Source organism: Sinohyriopsis cumingii, chromosome 1, assembly GCF_028554795.1.
Source record: "Sinohyriopsis cumingii isolate HCF-2022 chromosome 1, ASM2855479v2, whole genome shotgun sequence".
Taxonomy (NCBI): domain Eukaryota; kingdom Metazoa; phylum Mollusca; class Bivalvia; order Unionida; family Unionidae; genus Sinohyriopsis; species Sinohyriopsis cumingii.
In genome coordinates this window covers 4359591-4379962 of record NC_142961.1, presented here as the reverse complement: position 1 = coordinate 4379962, position 20372 = coordinate 4359591, and the positions used below count along the sequence as shown (strand labels likewise).

At 35.6% G+C, this 20372-nt stretch overlaps 1 protein-coding gene across 1 annotated transcript in view; it reads right to left on the bottom strand.

The window, feature by feature from the left end:
• LOC149806333 (translation initiation factor eIF2B subunit beta-like) overlaps positions 1 to 20028 on the bottom strand; it is a 46863-nt gene extending 26835 nt beyond the window's left edge. The window contains exons 1-6 of the mRNA XM_089951704.1: positions 19872 to 20028; positions 16020 to 16106; positions 12568 to 12687; positions 11755 to 11803; positions 8255 to 8314; positions 7668 to 7717 (exon numbers count right to left, since the gene is read on the bottom strand). Of these exons, the coding sequence (XP_089807830.1) occupies positions 7668 to 7717; positions 8255 to 8314; positions 11755 to 11803; positions 12568 to 12687; positions 16020 to 16106; positions 19872 to 19948 (443 nt within the window). The 5' untranslated portion in view covers positions 19949 to 20028. The remainder of the gene's footprint in view (positions 1 to 7667; positions 7718 to 8254; positions 8315 to 11754; positions 11804 to 12567; positions 12688 to 16019; positions 16107 to 19871) is intronic.
• Between the last annotated feature and the right edge of the window lie 344 nt (positions 20029 to 20372).

The following is a 20372-nucleotide window of genomic DNA, read 5'->3' as shown; positions in this document are numbered from 1 at the left end:
TCTAAAGCGCTGTCCGTTATGGATCACTGCCATCTCACCTCTGTCTGCATGGGTTCGAGTCTCGGATTCAGCCAATGTGGGTATGTGAGAAAGCTTGCCAATAGCTTCTCGTGGGTCGGTGATTCTTTCCGGGGTTTTCCTGGGTTCTTCCTCCACCATTAATACTGGCCGCCATGTATAGCCTATCGTGTGCTGAAAAATGGCATTAAACCCTACAACAACAACAACAACAACTACCTAATAACCAAGGAATACCCAGGTACAAAGTTTCTCTGACTATACTACCTGATCATAATACATTATGACTACAAGTATGAATTTGTTCTAGCCACAAAAGTGCTATCAGTCATCTGCCCACCAAGATGGAAATAAGACAAAAGTGAGCTCCCCTTTGATTGAGGGACTGGTGTCTAATTCCATCTGTATTAAGTACAGATATGTCAAGTTTATCATGCAACTTTGAAGAGACTGGATGGGTGTGATGATATTATGATCAGGTAAATACTATCAAAGAAACCTATCTTTCCCCAAAAATTAATTTAGTCTTCAAATACATTAACTACTGATAAAATTGCTAAGAGGTTGAGGGGGTTCCCTAATTCTAGGATAGGCCCTAATGTTCAGTCCCCTAATGTATGTAAAGCAGCTTTGAATCTCATGAGTTACCTCTGTGTCGCTTGTAGTGAAAATCTCCCACCCACAAATCCAGTGGAAGTTGATCGGCCATGTCATTTTCAAGCTGCCAAATGGCTTAGGAAGGTAGTCTGGTGTGTATACAGGTTCCAAGCTCTTTGGAATGAAAGTTATTTGTCTGGTATGCTACTACTATACAGGTTCCAAGCTCTTGGATTGAATAATGTCAGCCAGGGAACAGTTATGCTTGAATGCTGTGCCAGTGGTGACCACCCTCTCAATCCTCCACCACATGGATTGAATAATGTCAGCCAGGGAACAGTTAAGCTTGAATGCTGTGCCAGTGGTGACCACCCTCTCAATCCTCCACCCCATGGATTGAATAATGTCAGCGAGGGAACAGTTAAGCTTGAATGCTGTGCCAGTAGTGACCACCCTCTCAATCCTCCACCCCATGGATTGAATAATGTCAGCCAGGGAACAGTTAAGCTTGAATGCTGTGCCAGTGGTGACCACCCTCTCAATCCTCCACCACATGGATTGAATAATGTCAGCCAGGGAACAGTTATGCTTGAATGCTGCGCCAGTGCTGACCACCCTCTCAATCCTCCGCCACATGGATTGAATAATGTCAGCCAAGGAACAGTTATGCTTGAATGCTGTGCCAGTGGTGACCACCCTCTCAATCCTCCACCACATGGATTGAATAATGTCAGCCAGGGAACAGTTATGCTTGAATGTTGTGCCAGTGGTGACCACCCTCTCAATCCTCCACCCCATGGATTGAATAATGTCAGCCAGGGAACAGTTATGCTTGAATACTGTGTCAGTTGTGACCACCCTCTTAGCCCTCCACCCCATGGCTTGGATGTCAGCCTGGAACAGTTATGCTTGAATGCTGTGCCAGTGGTGACCCCACCCTAAATTCATAAGCCAGGTTTATTACTGGGTTATTTTTTATGAACCGAGTGAATAGTCATACCCAGGACAATGGTACTTGTTGTATAAACAAAGTGAATAACCCACCATACCCAGTACAATGGTACTTGTTGTACAGACAGAGTGAATAACCCACCATACCCAGGACAATGGTACTTGTTGTACAGACAGAGTGAATAACCCATCATACCCAGTACAATGGTACTTGAGCTGAAATATTAAGTACAGAAGATGGTGCGTGTGAGTCACGGATACCTCCTATGATGTCTCTGATGGGTTTAACAAAATGTCCACATGTATTACCCATGTGTACAACAGCCAGTGGTTTCAACAAGAAAGGATTCCAAAGGGCAATGTCACCACATCCCAAAATTGTGTACTGTATATGCTGGTCTATAAGACAATAGTTTTTTACCTGAAAATTTCAGCTTCGTCTTATACTCTGAATCGACTTATATATGGATTATGTCATCCAAATCGCTTTATCATATTTTTCGTATGGAAAATAATTCTTCAAGAGTACAAAAAATAATGAGTAAAAAATATTTCATTTTGGGGTAGAGATCGTGTATGAACAAATATAGGATCACACATTTTGTATTTTAAACAATTACATGATCCTCAGTATTAAAAATTAACACAGATCAGATGTAATTGCGCTGAAGCAGCATGCACCAGTAATGTATTTTGTTTGTAATATACATTGTTTAAATTTAATTACATATATGTGCATTAGAATTTATGAGTAAGATGACTTAACCATGAAAAAGACACATTCCATCACAATTTTCTTCTTGCACCTAATGATAAAATAATCCATATGCCCCATTGAGAGAGACAGACAGACAGCTGTCTTCACGATTGTAAATCTGTATTGTTCACTTACCCGATGACTGATTTTACTTGTGTACAAGTGCAGTACCTTATTCCATTATCAAATAATACCACTAGTTAAGCAATTCCTTCTAATTTTTGTTTCCACTTCCATTATTAAAAGAATCACAGGGCTTTGTAGTGGTATTTACATGCTAATTAAATACAATATGGCTGTATTCAGTCATTCCAAGATAACCTGTTTGAGGTCAAGATTCTGCAGACCAGATCAGATTAGTGAGGCTACCAAAAGGGAAATGAGGCTATCCATGAGCATTATGAATACTGTACCATACAATTTTGCCATACAGTTAAAGGAAATGCCAGGTGGTTACTATTGCAAATTTCACAGCAAGTGACATTTTTTAACTTGCCAATGGAACCAATACCAATTTAAACCACAGGGACTCGTATCATTGCTTACAATTTATGTGTCATACATGTACTATATAATAACAACAAGGGAGGACACTTCTCTCTTTTTTCATGTGACCTATTTAAGAATAAACGCTGTTATTTCAAGCTACATTTCGTGTAGCATAACAAATTTGGTACCGATGTTTAGCTCAGGCATTCGACTGAGTATTTGTATCCAAAGTTTGGCTTACTATCATGTCTTTAAGGAATGCCAGACCATTTTCCCATGCTACTGCTTGATACAGCTGTGATCGCACCTGCTTAATATGCAAGTGTAACCCCACTGAATGGAATACTGTCCTCTCAATGGTTAAAAGAAATTGACATTCTGCATTTATTTATAACTTATTTTCAGTTGGCCAATGAGAAGGCAGTATTCCATTCAGCACATTCTTCTTGCATATTAAGCGGGTGTGATCATGGCCATCTCTCTCTCTCATATCGGACCATATTTTATTTTGATCAAGAGGTGCAAATAGAAAAATGCAATGGCTTACATATGCATCCTTCTCTCTGTATCTCTCTTCCCCATCACCTCCATCCCCCAGAAAATGCATTTTAGTATTAATGATGCAATTTCCCTATTGCTGGTAATCTAAAAGAGCATACAGTGATATTTTTAATATTTATGAAACCAGAAGCTATTATAATTTAATTCCACACAGCATCGTGAGTTTTATCCTATCTGTAACTCAATAAATTTTCAGATCAGTGTAATTATATGTAGCTAAAAGTACATAATACATTTAAAATACTTCTTGTGAAACAATTAGCAACTCAGTTACAGGTAGGAAAATCGCCATGCTTTGTGGAACGAAGTGAAAAACACAATCTGAGATGCTGATCTGGCCTCGTCTTATACTCGGCATTAATATCTCTTGGAAGCAGATGTAGCTGGAAGTATTCAGAAGCAGCACCCAAAATGTGTTACCTAATCTCAGTTCTGGTGAAAATAAAATAAAATCACCAAACATTAATGAGTAAATGAAATAAAATCTCCAAACATTAATGAATTAACATTCTTCACAGCAATCATGTAGATTCTAATATAATTATCACCGTGGTTTCAGAGTTATCATAGGGTGGTTTTCAAAAGACGGTCCTTTTAACAATACAGTTTTGGGGGAAATTGCAATACTCTAATTCTTTATTTTCAATACATGTGTAGAGAATTTCTTTTATGTTTTTAAAAAAATATGGTTTGGAATATTAGTGCACTGCACAACATAGTCTTTTATTAGGAAACAGTATGTCAGTACATCCTCTCAAAGTAGGAAACAGCATGTCAGTACATCCTCTCAAAGTAGGAAACAGTATGTCAGTACATCCTCTCAAAGTAGGAAACATTATGTCAGTACATCCTCTCAAAGAAGGAAACAGTATGTCAGTACATCCTCTCAAAGTAGGAAACATTATGTCAGTACATCCTCTCAAAGTAGGAAACAGTATGTCAGTACATCCTCTCAAAGTAGGAAACAGTATGTCAGTACATCCTCTCAAAGAAGGAAACAGTATGTCAATACATCCTCTCAAAGAAGGAAACAGTATGTCAGTACATCCTCTCAAAGTAGGAAACAGTATGTCAGTACATCCTCTCAAAGAAGGAAACAGTATGTCAGTACATCCTCTCAAAGAAGGAAACAGTATGTCAGTACATCCTCTCAAAGTAGGAAACAGTATGTCAGTACATCCTCTCAAAGTAGGAAACAGTATGTCAGTACATCCTCTCAAAGAAGGAAACAGTATGTCAGTACATCCTCTCAAAGAAGGAAACAGTATGTCAGTACATCCTCTCAAAGAAGGAAACATTATGTCAGTACATCCTCTCAAAGAAGGAAACAGTATGTCAGTACATCCTCTCAAAGTATTCCCCATTAACTTCTACTCAAGTTCTCAGTCTGTCCAATTATAAAATGTTATTTTTGAGTTCACCTTTTGGCATGTTGTTCATGGTGGCTTTCAAATCATCTGTCCCTCAGAAAAACTTTGACAATGGTCTTCAGGCAAAAACAACATGGAGCTAAATAAGGGTGTATGGAGGATGTGGCAAAGTTTGGTTGCTGTGCTCCTTCAGGAAGTGTTGCAACTGTCATGATGTTAGATTGAGGCACCATTGTATTGTTGTAGAAAAGATGGATACCTCAAATGATGATGCACATACGGGTGGATTGGTAGAGTTTTACATTTTTGGCCAATACTCTGGAGGCACACAAATTTCCAGTGACATTAGCTGACTGATGTACAGGTACCTGGACAACCAGGCCTTTGGCACTGAAAAACGAAATTTTCTTTACTATGTTGAGTTTTTTGGTCTCTGCTCCTCTTGGATCCAAACATTATTATTCTCTCCAGAGTCAGCTACAAGAAAGTAAATCCATGTTTCATTGCCCATGGCAATGTCATTCAAACATTTCTGGTCACTCTTTTCATATTTGCCGAGTAGCTGTTTGGTGATTTCAACCCAATTAGCCATCAAGAAATGTTTGACCCATGTTGCACAAACCTTTTTGAGCTGTAAATCATTTTTTCAATAGATGAAAACAGCTAATGAATTGATGCCTGTTATGGTCTTCTACCATGTACTGAGCATATTCATCAACTCACCCCATTACAGCAGCCATTTCACCCACTGCAGACAACAGGTATCCAGAATGTGGGTCATCTTCCACAAATTCAAAACCATCTTTGATATGCTGAAAAAACTTCAAAATTGTAGGATATAACAAAGAACTCGTACACTTTATCCAAGTTGGCATTGACATCAGGCAAAGAGTGTGCTTATAGCACTTAATTTTACAGCATGCTCTATTCACAGTAGCAGATTTATTCTCCTTCTCCAAAAGTTTACATCACTATAAATTACCTGTGTTGTGTCACACACATATATCAACTGATGCTGCCATAATTGTTTTTAGGAGGACCCACCACACCAACCTCCAGAGGGTAGGGAGAAATCAGAGGGGAACAATGCCAAATGGTAGCTGATGTGTGGTAACATTAGTACATATTATCTGCATACCTAATTTAAAACAAGCATTTAATGACTTTATATCACTTCCTTACAACAAATATAGAAGGTATGTGTGTGCCTAATTTAGGCTGTTGTGGTGGTAAGTATTCTTCTGTTTCTTATCTTTCACTTCTTCAAAGTCTGAGAAAATTAGAATTCATTGATATGACCACCTTGAATCTCAACAGTCGATGAGCATTTGACATATTGACAAATTATTTATATTCAACACTCACTTCAACTAGTCTACACATCTAACTTCGCTTAGTGATTGTGAAGTTCACAAATTCTGCAATGAGCATGATGATTGTGTTAAACCTGAGTAGATTATTCCCATATTTTTCATTCAAATTTGTAAAATGGTGATGATTTGTCCTTTTTATATCTGAACTTTGAACTTTTTGAACTTTGAAAAGATCCATCAGCTCTATCATTTTTCAGTTAATGAACATCCACAAGTCACACTGTTAATGCTGGTTTTGCTTAACATCCACAAGTCACACTGTTAATGCTGGTTTGGCTTAACATCCACAAGTCACACTGTTAATGCTGGTTTGGCTTAACATCCACAAGTCACAATGTTGCTGGTTTGGCTTAACATCCACAAGTCACTGTTAATGCTGGTTTTGCTTAACATCCACAAGTCACACTGTTAATGCTGGTTTTGCTTAACATCCACAAGTCACACTGTTAATGCTGGTTTTGCTTAACATCCACAAGTCACACTGTTGCTGGTTTTACTTAACATCCACAAGTCATACTGTTAATGCCGGTTTTGCTTAATATCTTGCACCATTTTCTTTAAAAGTACAGACTAGTCCACTAATGTCCTATTATATCAATATAGTTTGTCAGGCAAAGTTTCAAATCCAAGAAACCCATCTGTTTTCCTGGAAATGTGTCAATCACTGTTGCTATAACAGAAAATAAAGATGTACATCCAGAATGGACTCTAATGCTAATCTTTTACAGCAGTCTTCTTTTTTTTAGAATATTCTCCAAATAAAATGGGGAATGAGATTAAGAGATAATGATAAAATTGAAAACACAACTTTTTAATCCATTTTTAAAGAAAAGTGTAAACCATATACAGGTGAGCATAAGCAGTTAAAAATTATAATAATTAAAATAAAATCGTAATGGTTGAGATGTAAGCTTGTTAAGCTCGATAAATTTCTGCTACTGTGGTCATAGTTGCAAGAAATCCACAATCCCACAGCCTGGATGCATCTTTGTACAGGTGTCTGGCATGCTGCACATCATTTTATAAAATGTTATTTTGTCTATCAAACTGCATTAAATTTATTGATAGGTTAGAAGAAACCAAAACATTATACCACAATATATTAGAACTTTTCAAATACTTCTCATATCATGCAAAAAGAGTCATGCTGACCGCTGTTAAGACCATTTAATGATATCTGAATATTAAAAAAATATATATTGCAAATGAAAATTAGTTTTTATCTCAGTGTCAGATTTTCTCCATTTTTTATCTGGAGAGAGAAGCCACTTCTCCCAATTTCCTGCCCCATTTTTAATCATTTTGTCCTCTTCAGGAGAGTCCCACCCATTTTATAAGGCCATCTTTTCAGTGCTGGCAGTGTCAGTTGGGTCCCATAAAATAGTAAAGTTCAGAAATGCAATGACATCTCTTCCTATTCAATTGCACAGTTTGGAAATGCAATGACATCTCTTCCTATTCAAATGTACAGTTTGGAAATGTAATGACATCTCTTATTAAATTGTGCAGTTTGGAAATGCAATGACATCTCTTCATACGTAAACTACTCACCTTGTGTCAAGTTCAGATTTTAATTCAGTGATGGCTTCTATCACGGAAACCTGAAAACAACAAGTAATGAATAGATTGATCATACAGCTCTCTATTCAAGTTTCATCTGACACTTATTTACCTTATTCGACAATATCCCATATTAACTAAAAATCTATTAGTAATTCAGGAACTAAAATAATGTCTATCTACATAAACCAAAAAGAACTCATGTACTGTCAACATCAAAAGTAAACATTTTGTCTCTTTATCATTCAGATTCCCTATAATGGCTCAAAAGAGATTTTTAGACAGTCCCAGGGCAAGTGGTTAAAAAAGTCACTTGCCTTTACTTAAATTCCACTTGCCCAAAAGGGACATATTATTTGCTATTATTCTTACATATTTAAACAAACTGTTTTGATTACTTTAGGAAATACAAAAATGCCTGTTTATTAACTCATATTTTCTGTCAGTTGTCTCTCAGAGTAAGTTACACATTACAGTACACATCACTAAACTTTATGTGACTTTGCAAAAACAATTCAAAAGCAACTTTCTTAACAGTAAGATTGGAAACATGTGACATTACAAGTGCATTTACTTACTTTTAAGTTCCCAAAATATCTGCTGTAATCATCAATTTGACCCTCAGCCAGCAATAGTTTCTGAAATGAGATATACTACCAAGATGAAATAAATCATCAACAATACACATAATTTTTAAGTTATAAGCATATTTTAAGGCAGGAATAAAAATAAAGTTTACCATACTAAAGAACGTTTAAAAACATTCCCCGACTTTGCTTCAAGAAATAACAGAATCTCAGCCATACACTTTGGATGAATAAAAGAAGAGAAGTACATCATAATTATATAAAAAATTATGAATAACATTTAGAGAAATTCTTTAATAAAATATCTTATCTAAAAGGTCAATCTTTCTGTGCAAGCTACCAAGTTGGTCCAACCTTTTTATGTTCCTCATTACTTTTCTTTTTTCCTATGCCTCTAAGAACAGCCCTCCAAAGCTAGTTACATATATGTCAGTTTCATGTTTATCAATAAAAACATGCGTGTCTTCCTTTCCATATTATTTGTAATATGTTTTTGCTTCATATTTTGTGATATAATTTTTATACATCTCTACACCACATATTTTTTTATTATTTTGTCTCTTCTTGTGCCCAGCATGTGTTGGCTTTATTTATCCGAGTGTTGTTTATCTAGTTCGATAAATCAACCCGACAAATCTGCGTTGACACTGATGGATGATATTGTGGGTCTGATGTCAAATGTACATTAAAATATGCAATTCTGCTGCATGCAAATTGTTCCAGAACAAACCTGAAAACACTTTAGACACATACCTGTAATTGGTAATAGCTATATATATATATATATATATATATATATATATATATATATATATCGCAAAATTCAAAATGGCCACAGGATGGATGGTTGTGCTATTCCGTGTAGATTTACAAGCCAATAAACATAGGATTTTCTCCGGAAATATAATGTACATGTCAGCAAAAGAACCCTTCAGCTGACGGTAGTTCCACAGCCATGAGAAATACCGGTAAGTGTATAAAATGTATACCAATGTGTGCAGCCAAAATTGGGAGCAGATAAATGCAGCTTTCAATGATAGGTGAAATCAGCCCCTAACCCGAAAGTCAATATCATCAATGGTGATGGGCTGATTTATCAGCCTACTGTTTATCCAACTGTTGTGCGACCAATAATGATGCAATAATTTCATGCATGTCATTCTCAACCTACTGTATTTACAGTACAAACCCAAATCTGCCATCACATAATGCACATGCATATCAGGATCAATGATTTTTGCTGGAAATCACAAATAGAGCCGTGTAGACTTGGATCTTACGATATTAAATAGGACAGAAATTATGGATCTATGCTATTTGTGACTTTGATTTGTGTTATACAAGAGCACATGCTGTAATTGTTTATGAAACATTCAGAAAGAATAATTTATATGCTGCAAGTATGGGACAATGTTATATGATACTCAGTACGTATGGGACAATGTTATATGATACTCAGCAAGTATGGGACAATGTTATATGATACTCAGCAAGTATGGGACAATGTTATATGATACTAAGCAAGTATGGGACAATGTTACATGATACTCAGCAAGTATGGGACAATGTTATATGTGATTTTGGTGAAAAGCATACAAGACCAAATTTGTAACTTTATTAGACTGTCATAAGGAACAGTGTTGACTCAAGATAGTCATGTGCAGATGTATAGTATGATGGTAAGTACAGGTCTATGCTATGTGTGATTTTGTGGTATATTATACATAAGTATATCTGTAATTCTTTATCAGACAGCAGGAACAGTGTAGACTTGGATCTGCTAACAAATAATGTGATGATAAATGTAGGTCTATGCTGTGTGAGATTTTGATGCATGCTATGTCACGACATGTTCTTCATCAGAGTCCGAGGGATTTGTGTTGACTCAGATCAACTAATACATTATATGACAGCAAGAGCAAGTATGGGCCAACACTGTGTTTGATTTTGGTATGTATTATACATGAGCACATCAAAGTGTCAAAGGGAACAAAGCAGATTAAGATTTGCTTATATCTTATATAGCAGCAAATACAGGTCTATGCTATGTGCAATTATGGTATGTGTCACACATAAGCACAAGCTTTAGAATGAGATATGATTTATTATCCTTTGGACACAGTTCAGTAATGAAAAACAAATGTTGAGAACATATAGTAAAATTAACTGTGTTCTAATTCCATGTCATACTTAAGCATTACCTATAATTATTTATCAGACAGTAGGAGGGAACAGTGTAGATTTTTAAATTTATCATAGTGCTATAAAAGTCAGATAACAAGACACCCACAGCTCCTCTAAACTGAAACTGGGCCCCTCCCATATTCTAAGTGAGTTGCCCATCAGCCTTATCAGAATAATAAGGTTAATTAATATACCAGACAAAACTTTGAACATGCCAATGAATACAGCATTTTCATTTTTAAGTTCTTGAAGGACATTGGTCAATATTAATATTCATCCCCCTGCTGGGGTTTGAACTGCAGAACCCTCATCCTTTGAAGACTGTAAGCTATTTGGTATAGAAAACCATAAACTTAGACCACGTAACTAACAAAATGTAATGCTATAAATTTAGACCACGTAACTAACAAAATGTATATGCTATAAACTTAGACCATATAACTAACAAAATGGATATAATATAAATTTAGACCACCTAACTAACAAAATGTATATGCTATAAACTTAGACCACATAACTAACAAAATGTATATAATATGAAGTTAGACCACATAACTAACAAAATGAATATAATATAAAGTTAGACCACATATCTAACAAAATGGATATAAAATAAAGTTAGTCCATATAACTAACAAAATGGATATAATATAAAGTTAGACCACATAACTAACAAAATGGATATAATATAAAGTTAGACCACATAACTAACAAAATGTATATAATAAAGTTAGACCATATAACTAACAAAATGGATATAATATAAAGTTAGACCACATAACTAACAAAATGGATAAAATATAAAGTTAGACCACATAACTAACAAAATGTATATGCTATAAACTTAGACCACATAACTAACAAAATGGATATAATATGAAGTTAGACCACATAACTAACAAAATGGATATAATATAAAGTTAGACCACATAACTAACAAAAAGGATATAATGTAAACTTAGCCCATGTAACTTGGTGTTGTTGAGGGGTTTAATGCCATTTTTCAGCACAAGATAGGCTGTATATGGCAGCCAGTATAAACTGTGGAGGAAGAACCCAAGAAAACCCCAGAAAGAACCACTGACACACAAGAAGCTACTGGCAAGCTTTCTTGCATACCCACATTGGCTGAACCTAAGACTTGAACCCATACAGACAGAGGTGAGATGGCGGTGATCCGTAATGGTGATTGCTTTACACCACTTGGTCACTCAAGGCCCACCCACATAACTAACAAAACTGATATACTATAAACTTAATCCATGTAACTATAACTAACAAAATGGATATCTCTACTGATTACTTACATGAAGAGATTCTTGTGGATCACCCTCCTCTGATTTTCCTTTCAGTGCACTGAATAATAGCAAGAATACTACTACTAATATTAGTATAAAGGGCAGCACAGTACGTTTCATGGAACTGTTTTATAATACTAACATTAGTAATGAGGGCAGCACAGTAAGTTTCACGGAACTGCTTTATAATACTAATATTAGTAATGAAGGCAGCACAGTAAGTTTCACGGAACTGTTTTATAATACTAATATTAGTAATGACGGCAGCACAGTAAGTTTCATGGAACTGTTCTAACTATACCATGACAATTTATTGTTAACATTTTAACATGACAAACTCGCCATCTCCCCCCCACACACTATTTCTCTTAAAATGTTGTCCTCACAAAGGCAGATTTGACTGAGATGCAATGAGTCAATTTACTACATTTTTTTTCATAATGAATAAAGTACTTTAATAGTGAACAGAAGGTGTTTCAAACAAGTACAGATAAACATTTGTTTATAATCTGTGTAGTTAAAAAGATCAATATTCAGGAAAGAGTTTTAAGAAAATGTTTTTGCTCAATCCTCTATATAATAATGTTGATAATCAAGAAACCTCTCAACATAAGAAAATATTCTGCCAACAGATTTATTAAAAATTCAAAGAGATGCTGCTAACTTTTTGGTGTATCTGCAAAATATTTTGGGTGTTTTTTTACCTTTTATGTGATAGATATCTTCAGATATGAAATATATATTTTTCTTCCACAATCACAACAACATATAAACTTTAAACTTCAAAAACAATCAATCATACAAATCTGAAGGCTAGCCCACCTAGCATATTCCTCCCGGATAATCTTAAGTACACGTCGCACCATATTTCCTATAGCTGTCTCCGAGGGCTGAGCTTCCATCATCTTCTTCCCCTCCTTCTTCACAACATCCATTAACTCCCTAATACAAGAACAGTGACAGATCAAAAGAGCTCTAAATTTAACATGCTCAAGGATTTTGTATGCAAATATAAACAGATCGGTAGACCCGTATTGGATTGCTATGGATTTTTGTGAACCACCAATTAAAATCGGATTCAACAGTATTCCTGTTATAAGAATAAATGAGAGTGGGAGAAGGGGAGGTCAGTATAATTATTTTTCAAAGCTGAAATAGCAGAGATGGGATTTTTATCAGAGAAAATCTGTATAAAAGTGAAAGCAGCCTATCATCAAGATAACCTGATAATGAATCATGTGTAGGCAGACAGATTGCATGGGCTTATTACCAGATTTAAGTATGTGTAGACAGACAGACAGATTGCATGATCTTATTACCAGATAATTTAGTATGTGTAGACAGACAGACAGATTGCATAGCCTTATTACCAGATAATGAAGTATTACAGACAGACAGATTGCATGGGCTTATTACCAGATAATGAAGTATAACAGACAGATTGCATGGGCTTATTACCAGATATTTAAGTATGTGTAGACAGACAGACAGATTACATGATCTTATTACCAGATAATGAAGTATGTGTAGACAGACAGACAGATTGCATGATCTTATTACCAGATAATGAAGTATGTGTAGACAGATTGCATGGGCTTATTACCAGATATCTAAATATGTGTAGACAGACAGACAGATTGCATGATCTTATTACCAGATAATGAAGTATGTGTAGACAGACCGACAGACAGATTGCATGGCCTTATTACCAGATAATGAAGTATTACAGACAGACAGATTGCATGGGCTTATTACCAGATAATGAAGTATTACAGACAGACAGATTGCATGGGCTTATTACCAGATATTTAAGTATGTGTAGACAGACAGACAGATTACATGATCTTATTACCAGATAATGAAGTATGTGTAGACAGACAGATTGCATGGCCTTATTACCAGATAATGAAGTATTACAGACAGACAGATTGCATGGCCTTATTACCAGATAATGAAGTATTACAGATGGACAGATTGCATGGGCTTATAACCAGATATTTAAGTATGTGTAGACAGACAGACAGATTGCATGGGCTTATTACCAGATAATGAAGTATGTGTAGACAGACAGATTGCATGGGCTTATTACCAGATAATGAAGTATGTATAGACAGACAGACAGATTGTATGGGCTTACTACCAGATAATGAAATATGTATAGACAGACAGATTGCATCAGCTTATTGCCAGATAATGATGTATAGACAGACAGACAGATTGCATGGGCTTATTACCAGATAATAAAGTATGTATAGACAGACAAACAGATTACATGGGTTTATTACCAGATAATGAAGTATGTATAGACAAACAGACAGATTGCATGGCCTTATTACCAGATATTTAAGTATGTGTAGACAGACAGAATGGCCTTATTACCAGATATTTAAGTATGTGTAGACAGACAGATTGCATGGGCTTATTACCAGATATTTAAGTATGTGTAGACAGACAAATTGCATCGGCTTATTACCAGATATTTAAGTATGTGTAGACAGACAGACATATTGCATGGGCTTATTACCAAATATTTAGTATGTGTAGACAGACAGATTGCATGGGCTTATTACCAAATAATGAAGTATGTGAAGACAGACAGATAGGCAGTTAAAAAGACAGAGATATCCTTTTGTAAATTAGATGTTCCATTGAAACATTCATCGTTCCCAGGGAAGGCAGTTTTTAAAAAAAATATATATGCCATGGTTCTTTCATTACACAGATTCATATTAAAAGAAGAAAATTCCAAGCTGAATCTTTGGGCAATGTCACAGAATTAGGCAAAAAAATAACTTTGTTTTGCCTTAGAACTATTTGACTATTTCTCGTTGTACATGCGTACAACGTTATCTAGGGTGAATAAGTGTTTGTCCAGGTAAGCGACTGTATTAACATGTACCTTGCCGGAAATTACTTGAGTCGAAGGAACATTAATAACATGACATGCATGGGTATTTTACCCTGACTTTTGCTCACTCTCCTATGGATTTAAGTAAGATCTATTTCTAAACTGAGACTGGTCGTTTTGGATCACGTCAAGGAGTGTATGCTCTCCATTGTTCTCCAGCCATAGGAGTAAGTGTTAAATTTACATTTCATTTGATATGCGAAGCTTATTCGGTTTGTAATGTCTTATTGCGTAATAATGCATTTATTACAACTCAGATTTGAATTTTGAATTACAAGTCACTATTAGAGGTTAATGTATTAGCATATATCTAGAGATTTTACAGAAACTATTATCATGACCAATTTGGTTTTATTGTAGCTGATTGTGACTGTCGCTGTGATTGTGAATGTCGCTGTGATTGTGAATGTAACTAAGACTAGAGCTGACTAGAGTTTACTAGAGCTGTCTGAAACTGTCTAAAGTTGTTTAGAGATGTCTGGAGTTTCCAGAGTAAGGCTGCGTGCTGTCGATAAGTATGTATGTATGTCTGTGCCACCGACGTAGACATAGCAAATTCAAAAGGGTGCTGTATGCTGTCTGTACGTGTGTATATGTATGACTGTACATGTGGTGGATCCATAACGGGTACGAGCGGCCGATAAGAGTGTGGGCCAACCCAAGGAATCGTTCGACTGTACAAGGGGTCTAGAAGCAAACATTTGGTTCAATTATTGTTCCAATTGCATTTTTATGTTCATAAGATTTTTTTAAATCTTAATCGGAGTTCATATTTGAGTGTGAATCTCTCTTGTTGGTATAATACTGTTTGAAGCATATTTGCAGTCCATGAGGTTTCTTGGATCTGTACTCCATACTGATTTCATATTTTGGTTTATTTTCAATGTGTGAATGTTGTGTAGAGTGATTTGAGTCAATCGTATGTTGAGAGCATCATTGTATTTTTACATCATATATTTTTCTTTATTAATTTATTTCATAAATTTCCATCTTTCTCACATTGTGTTTGTCTTATTCATTTAGTCCAAAAACTCACTCGGTTTCTATTCTGCGACAAGCGAGTACCCCACATTAAAAGTTCCTTCCTTGGTCCAAGATATGTTTTACTGGAACTGACCTAACATCATAACAAATAGTATCATCTTCCCTCTGTGTTGACAATTAAGGTTACAAGAAAAAGTTCATAATACCCAACTTCTGGCCATACACACCACCAGGACTCCAACCAGGATATGAACCTTAATTGTCACCCACTGATGAACATTATACAAACAATCTCATCACAATTCCAATTGCTGAAACTGAAGTTACAAATTAAATAATCGGTATATTATCTACAAAAGTGCTGATATAATTACAGACTTACTTTGCATTAGACCATCTTGACTGGGAGACAACTCTGACCAATAAGTTCACAGTCTTAGAGGCTACACTGAAGGATCCATGAACAGCTCTGCAATCGAGAAAGACAAATGGCTAAATAAACAGGAACTGTTTCCAACACATATTTGGGATACTTTCCAAGGAAAGTGATCCCTCATTATAAATTTCTTATTATACAGCTGCCCCTCATACAATATGGGATATGGTCCTCGATCCACAAACAATGTCAGAGTTTCGCTTCATCTTTGCTACTTGAATTTTTCACTTAAATATTAGTTTCTGGCTAATGAGAACCATTTAAAATATAACTGAACAAAATTAAATACTCTTATTTGAATTTTCTAAATCCATTTCCTAGTAAAATAGTTTTCTTTGGGAATAATTACCCAATCAGAATACCTAGGGAGAACTACTACTACCTCGCAAATCCAGCACTTCCAGATACTACTTTCAGCTAAAGGGAGCTAAAAGTTATATACCAACTTATGTGGCAGTCGAGCAGTCATCTCCACTTATGTATAAGACTTGGCCACAAAGTCTAGCAATTATCAGTTACTACTTCCGATCATGCCAAGAAGCATGATCATGTCACGAGAGACCTTGCAAAAGCCAAAAGATCTGTGGAACATATAACACTACAAGTTGGAGGAGCTTTTCACTTCTAAGGAAAGTATACTCAATCTATATTTCTAACATTTTCTCTTTCTGACAAAGTTCTTCATTTACAAGTTGTCAACACTTTGTTGTCATCACACATTTAGGTAATTGCACATGGAGCCTAAGCGACTTCACATTCAGTTCGAGTTATAATTATTTTATATGTGCAAGTCTCTAGCACTTATAAAGCTCCTACATACATGTAATTCCATTATGAATGGGTGCATATAGGTTTTCTTGTACAGTTAACGTATTTAAAGAAGAAATGTACTTTTATCACAGTCTTTTCTTAACATACCCCTGTATAAAGTTCCTTCATTTATAACACGGATCTTTTATGGCTACCATAAGACATCATTATAAAGAACACTGTATCAGACTGTCACATTTCAGAAAATGTTATGCGAGAAATCATTTATTCTGTGATTATTCACATGCATCAATGTGAAATGCAAGCAGTAATATGTCTCATACATGCATAATTATAACCAAAATTATAATGCATAATTATAACCGAAATAAATGAACCATTTTTCACTTCATTTAAATGCTTCCTAAAACTTGCAACTTATTATGAGTGAATCTGGCAATGCATGGTGTTTTAGTCCTGAATATCACTAACAAATCTTTGAGATTTTTCCAAAGACTATAAAATATCATTGGTATGCTAATGACAAGTTCCAAAATATCCAAAGTGGCATTGTAGATAGCAAAGGAGGAGTATCTTTCCAGCAATTCATTTCCACTCTTCCATTAACCCAACATAACCGCCATCATGTGGATTAAAAGTTACAATAAAAGGACACGAGGAATTCTAATTCTGAGCTAGCAGCTTATCAACAATGATGTCAAGAAAATAGTTTTCAAATTAAAATGTTTGTACTTTGTCTACATAAATACTAGGTACCTTGTGTGAAATTTCTCTTGGCCAAAAATGATTTTTAGTTGTTTGGGCTAGCAGGGACCCTTAATATGTCCTATGCATAAATGTATAACATACAAAATGTCATTAAAATGTTTTAAATCTCAGTTTTCAAGTTTGCTAAAGGAGTTATTCATGAATTTCAGTAGACATATAATAAAGTCAGCAATATGCATGTTTATTTTCCACAAATTTGTTTTTCCTTTTGTGCATAATTCTAGCAAAATATCTTTTAGTGGATTTCTTTTTAAATAAATGTGGTTACTTCAGCAAATATGGTTCGATCTCCTGTAAATTTTACTTGCTAAATGGAGCATCAACTACCCAGGCCTTTGGCTCTAGGACTCATGAGACAAAGTTTGGCAATTTGGCATTCTACCAATCGTCGATCAATCTGGCACAATGAAAACGGAGGGATCAAGAGAGTATTCCATTTTTGTATTAGTTTATTCCTCTGGAAGGGGTCTACCAATACATTTAATCTGCCTGGAATATGATTAACTTGGATATGGATTTGTCAATGAAGTCCCCATTTTAGAAAATCCCAAACAAGAACACAAAGGTCTGGGGACTTGTTTCCACCAGGCTCTTGGGGGATAAGTCACTCCAGCTGAAATGTAGGACAGAATGAAAACTCCCTTCCCGTGTTGAACCTCCTGTTACCAATGAAAAGTTTTTAAAATGGCTTTCATACTGAGAATGTTGATATGTAAATGATGATCATGAGAACATGCCATGCTCCCACTGGGTTCCCAGAATGAGGGAACAAGGTGTCTCCATCCCGCATCCATGTTGATTGTGATTTCATGAGGTTGTACTTCAGAGGTTTACCCACATGAGCCAAGTGAGGTTGTCTCATTCTTCTGAGATGGTACCTCATATCTGTGCAGACTGGGAGAAGTGGGTCCAATGGGCCAGTCCCAACCTCCATTGTGACAAAAGAATCATCAGTAATGGGTGCATAAATAGGTAAACTAAGAGGTCCACTGTTGCACTGAGCAAAAGTATTCTCTAGTGGGTTGATTATCCCATATCAGCAGGGAAGCTCAATGCTTGTTCACCTTGTGAATGGTCCAAATGCTGAACTTTGGTGGTTGCTTGAAGTGTAAATGGACAGATGGAAATGTGATTACAACAGGGAGTCACATCTTGATGAGGATCCTAGCAACTAGGTCACTAATACTACCGTTCTAGATTTGTCATGATTAGTTGCATAATTTTTCAAATTAATTCCATCTGCGTTACAAAAAAAATTCATAACATTAACTATCATAATGATTATATTAAGCCTCAAAATGTCCTTCATCCAATGCCAGTATAAAATATCAGCAAGCCCATATAGCATTTAATTTGCAGGTGTATGCCAAATAAACGTTATCCTTTTATCAACAGACAAGATAAAATGGTTCAAAATTTTGATTAAACGTTAAAAGCTGCTATTTTAATTTACTTTAACATTTAACTGGTTCACTGACTCTGAATTTCTATCTCTCAGTTTTTCAGCTATGGTACTTGTACTGTTTTTATCTTACACCAAAAATGGCACAAAAAAAGCATGTCAACATTTTTCCCCAAGATACTTTATTATCAATTTTGACACATTAATTATAGCATTTGCAAATTTACTGCATAACAAATAAAAAGAAGCAAGAAAAACAAATAGTTGTACATACAATGGAAATAGGTATCTGACTCATTTGAAAAAGTAATGGATTTGAGAACAGAAGGCTCGGATATGAGCCTAGAAGAAATGCTCGTCCAAAAGTGACCTATAAATAAAACTTATGTCGACTGATGAACATATGACAGGAAGAATAAGACAAACTATTTCACGATACACACCCAGGATCAGTGACCGACTCAAGGCGGCTTATAGTTTCCCCTCTTCTGTCAGATGCAGACCTGCTCTCCATTACTTACAATAAGATCAACAAAGATTAAATCTAGATGCAAATAAATTAAATACTTGAATCGATAGCTCTGATTTTAAAAATAAAAGTCGATGTATATACTTCCCAAATTATTGACAGTCCTGTTTATAATAAAATGTAAAAAAAATAATAATTAAAATATGAGAGTCCAGGACAAGAATCTGCAAGCGAGGAATATAAATACAGTGAGCTTTAAACACAGTTCAGTTGGACAATAACAGTAATGCGCCGCTAAGGAAAAACAGACTGCATATGCCGTATGATATGACCCGAGTTCGATTACATGTCTTTCCCCAGCTATAAACAGATTTCTTGTAGTTTATACCCCTGTTTGAGGTCGCCAATAAAGGCCTCAATTCTCTCACTTAGGTCATCTTTCTTTTCGTTATCTCCACTTGGCATATTGTAAGTTTCTCACGCAACATTCAGCACACTTGATCTTAATTGTTGAAATAGTATAGACGCTTATGTTTTACAACATGGATTTGTAAGCAGCTAGTTGACCATAATGCCATAATGAGTTGAAAACTTGATAAGTTCCGGTGCTTGAAGGTAACGGGGAGATAGTTTCGTAATATGCCACCTGTATTAACTTAAGGATAAGATGTGACATTTTCAGTTATTATTATTATTATTAGCTAAATGTATTATATACTTGTAAATGGTAACTGGTCGTTCCGTGCCCAAATCGTTTCGTACCTAAATTAGTCGTTTCGTACCCAAAGCAATGGTCGTTTCGTACTCAAGGTGCTGGTCGTTTCGTACCCAAGGTGCTGGTTGTTTCGTACCCGATGCTATAGTTTTCTTTTCATCAGAATAAACTGTT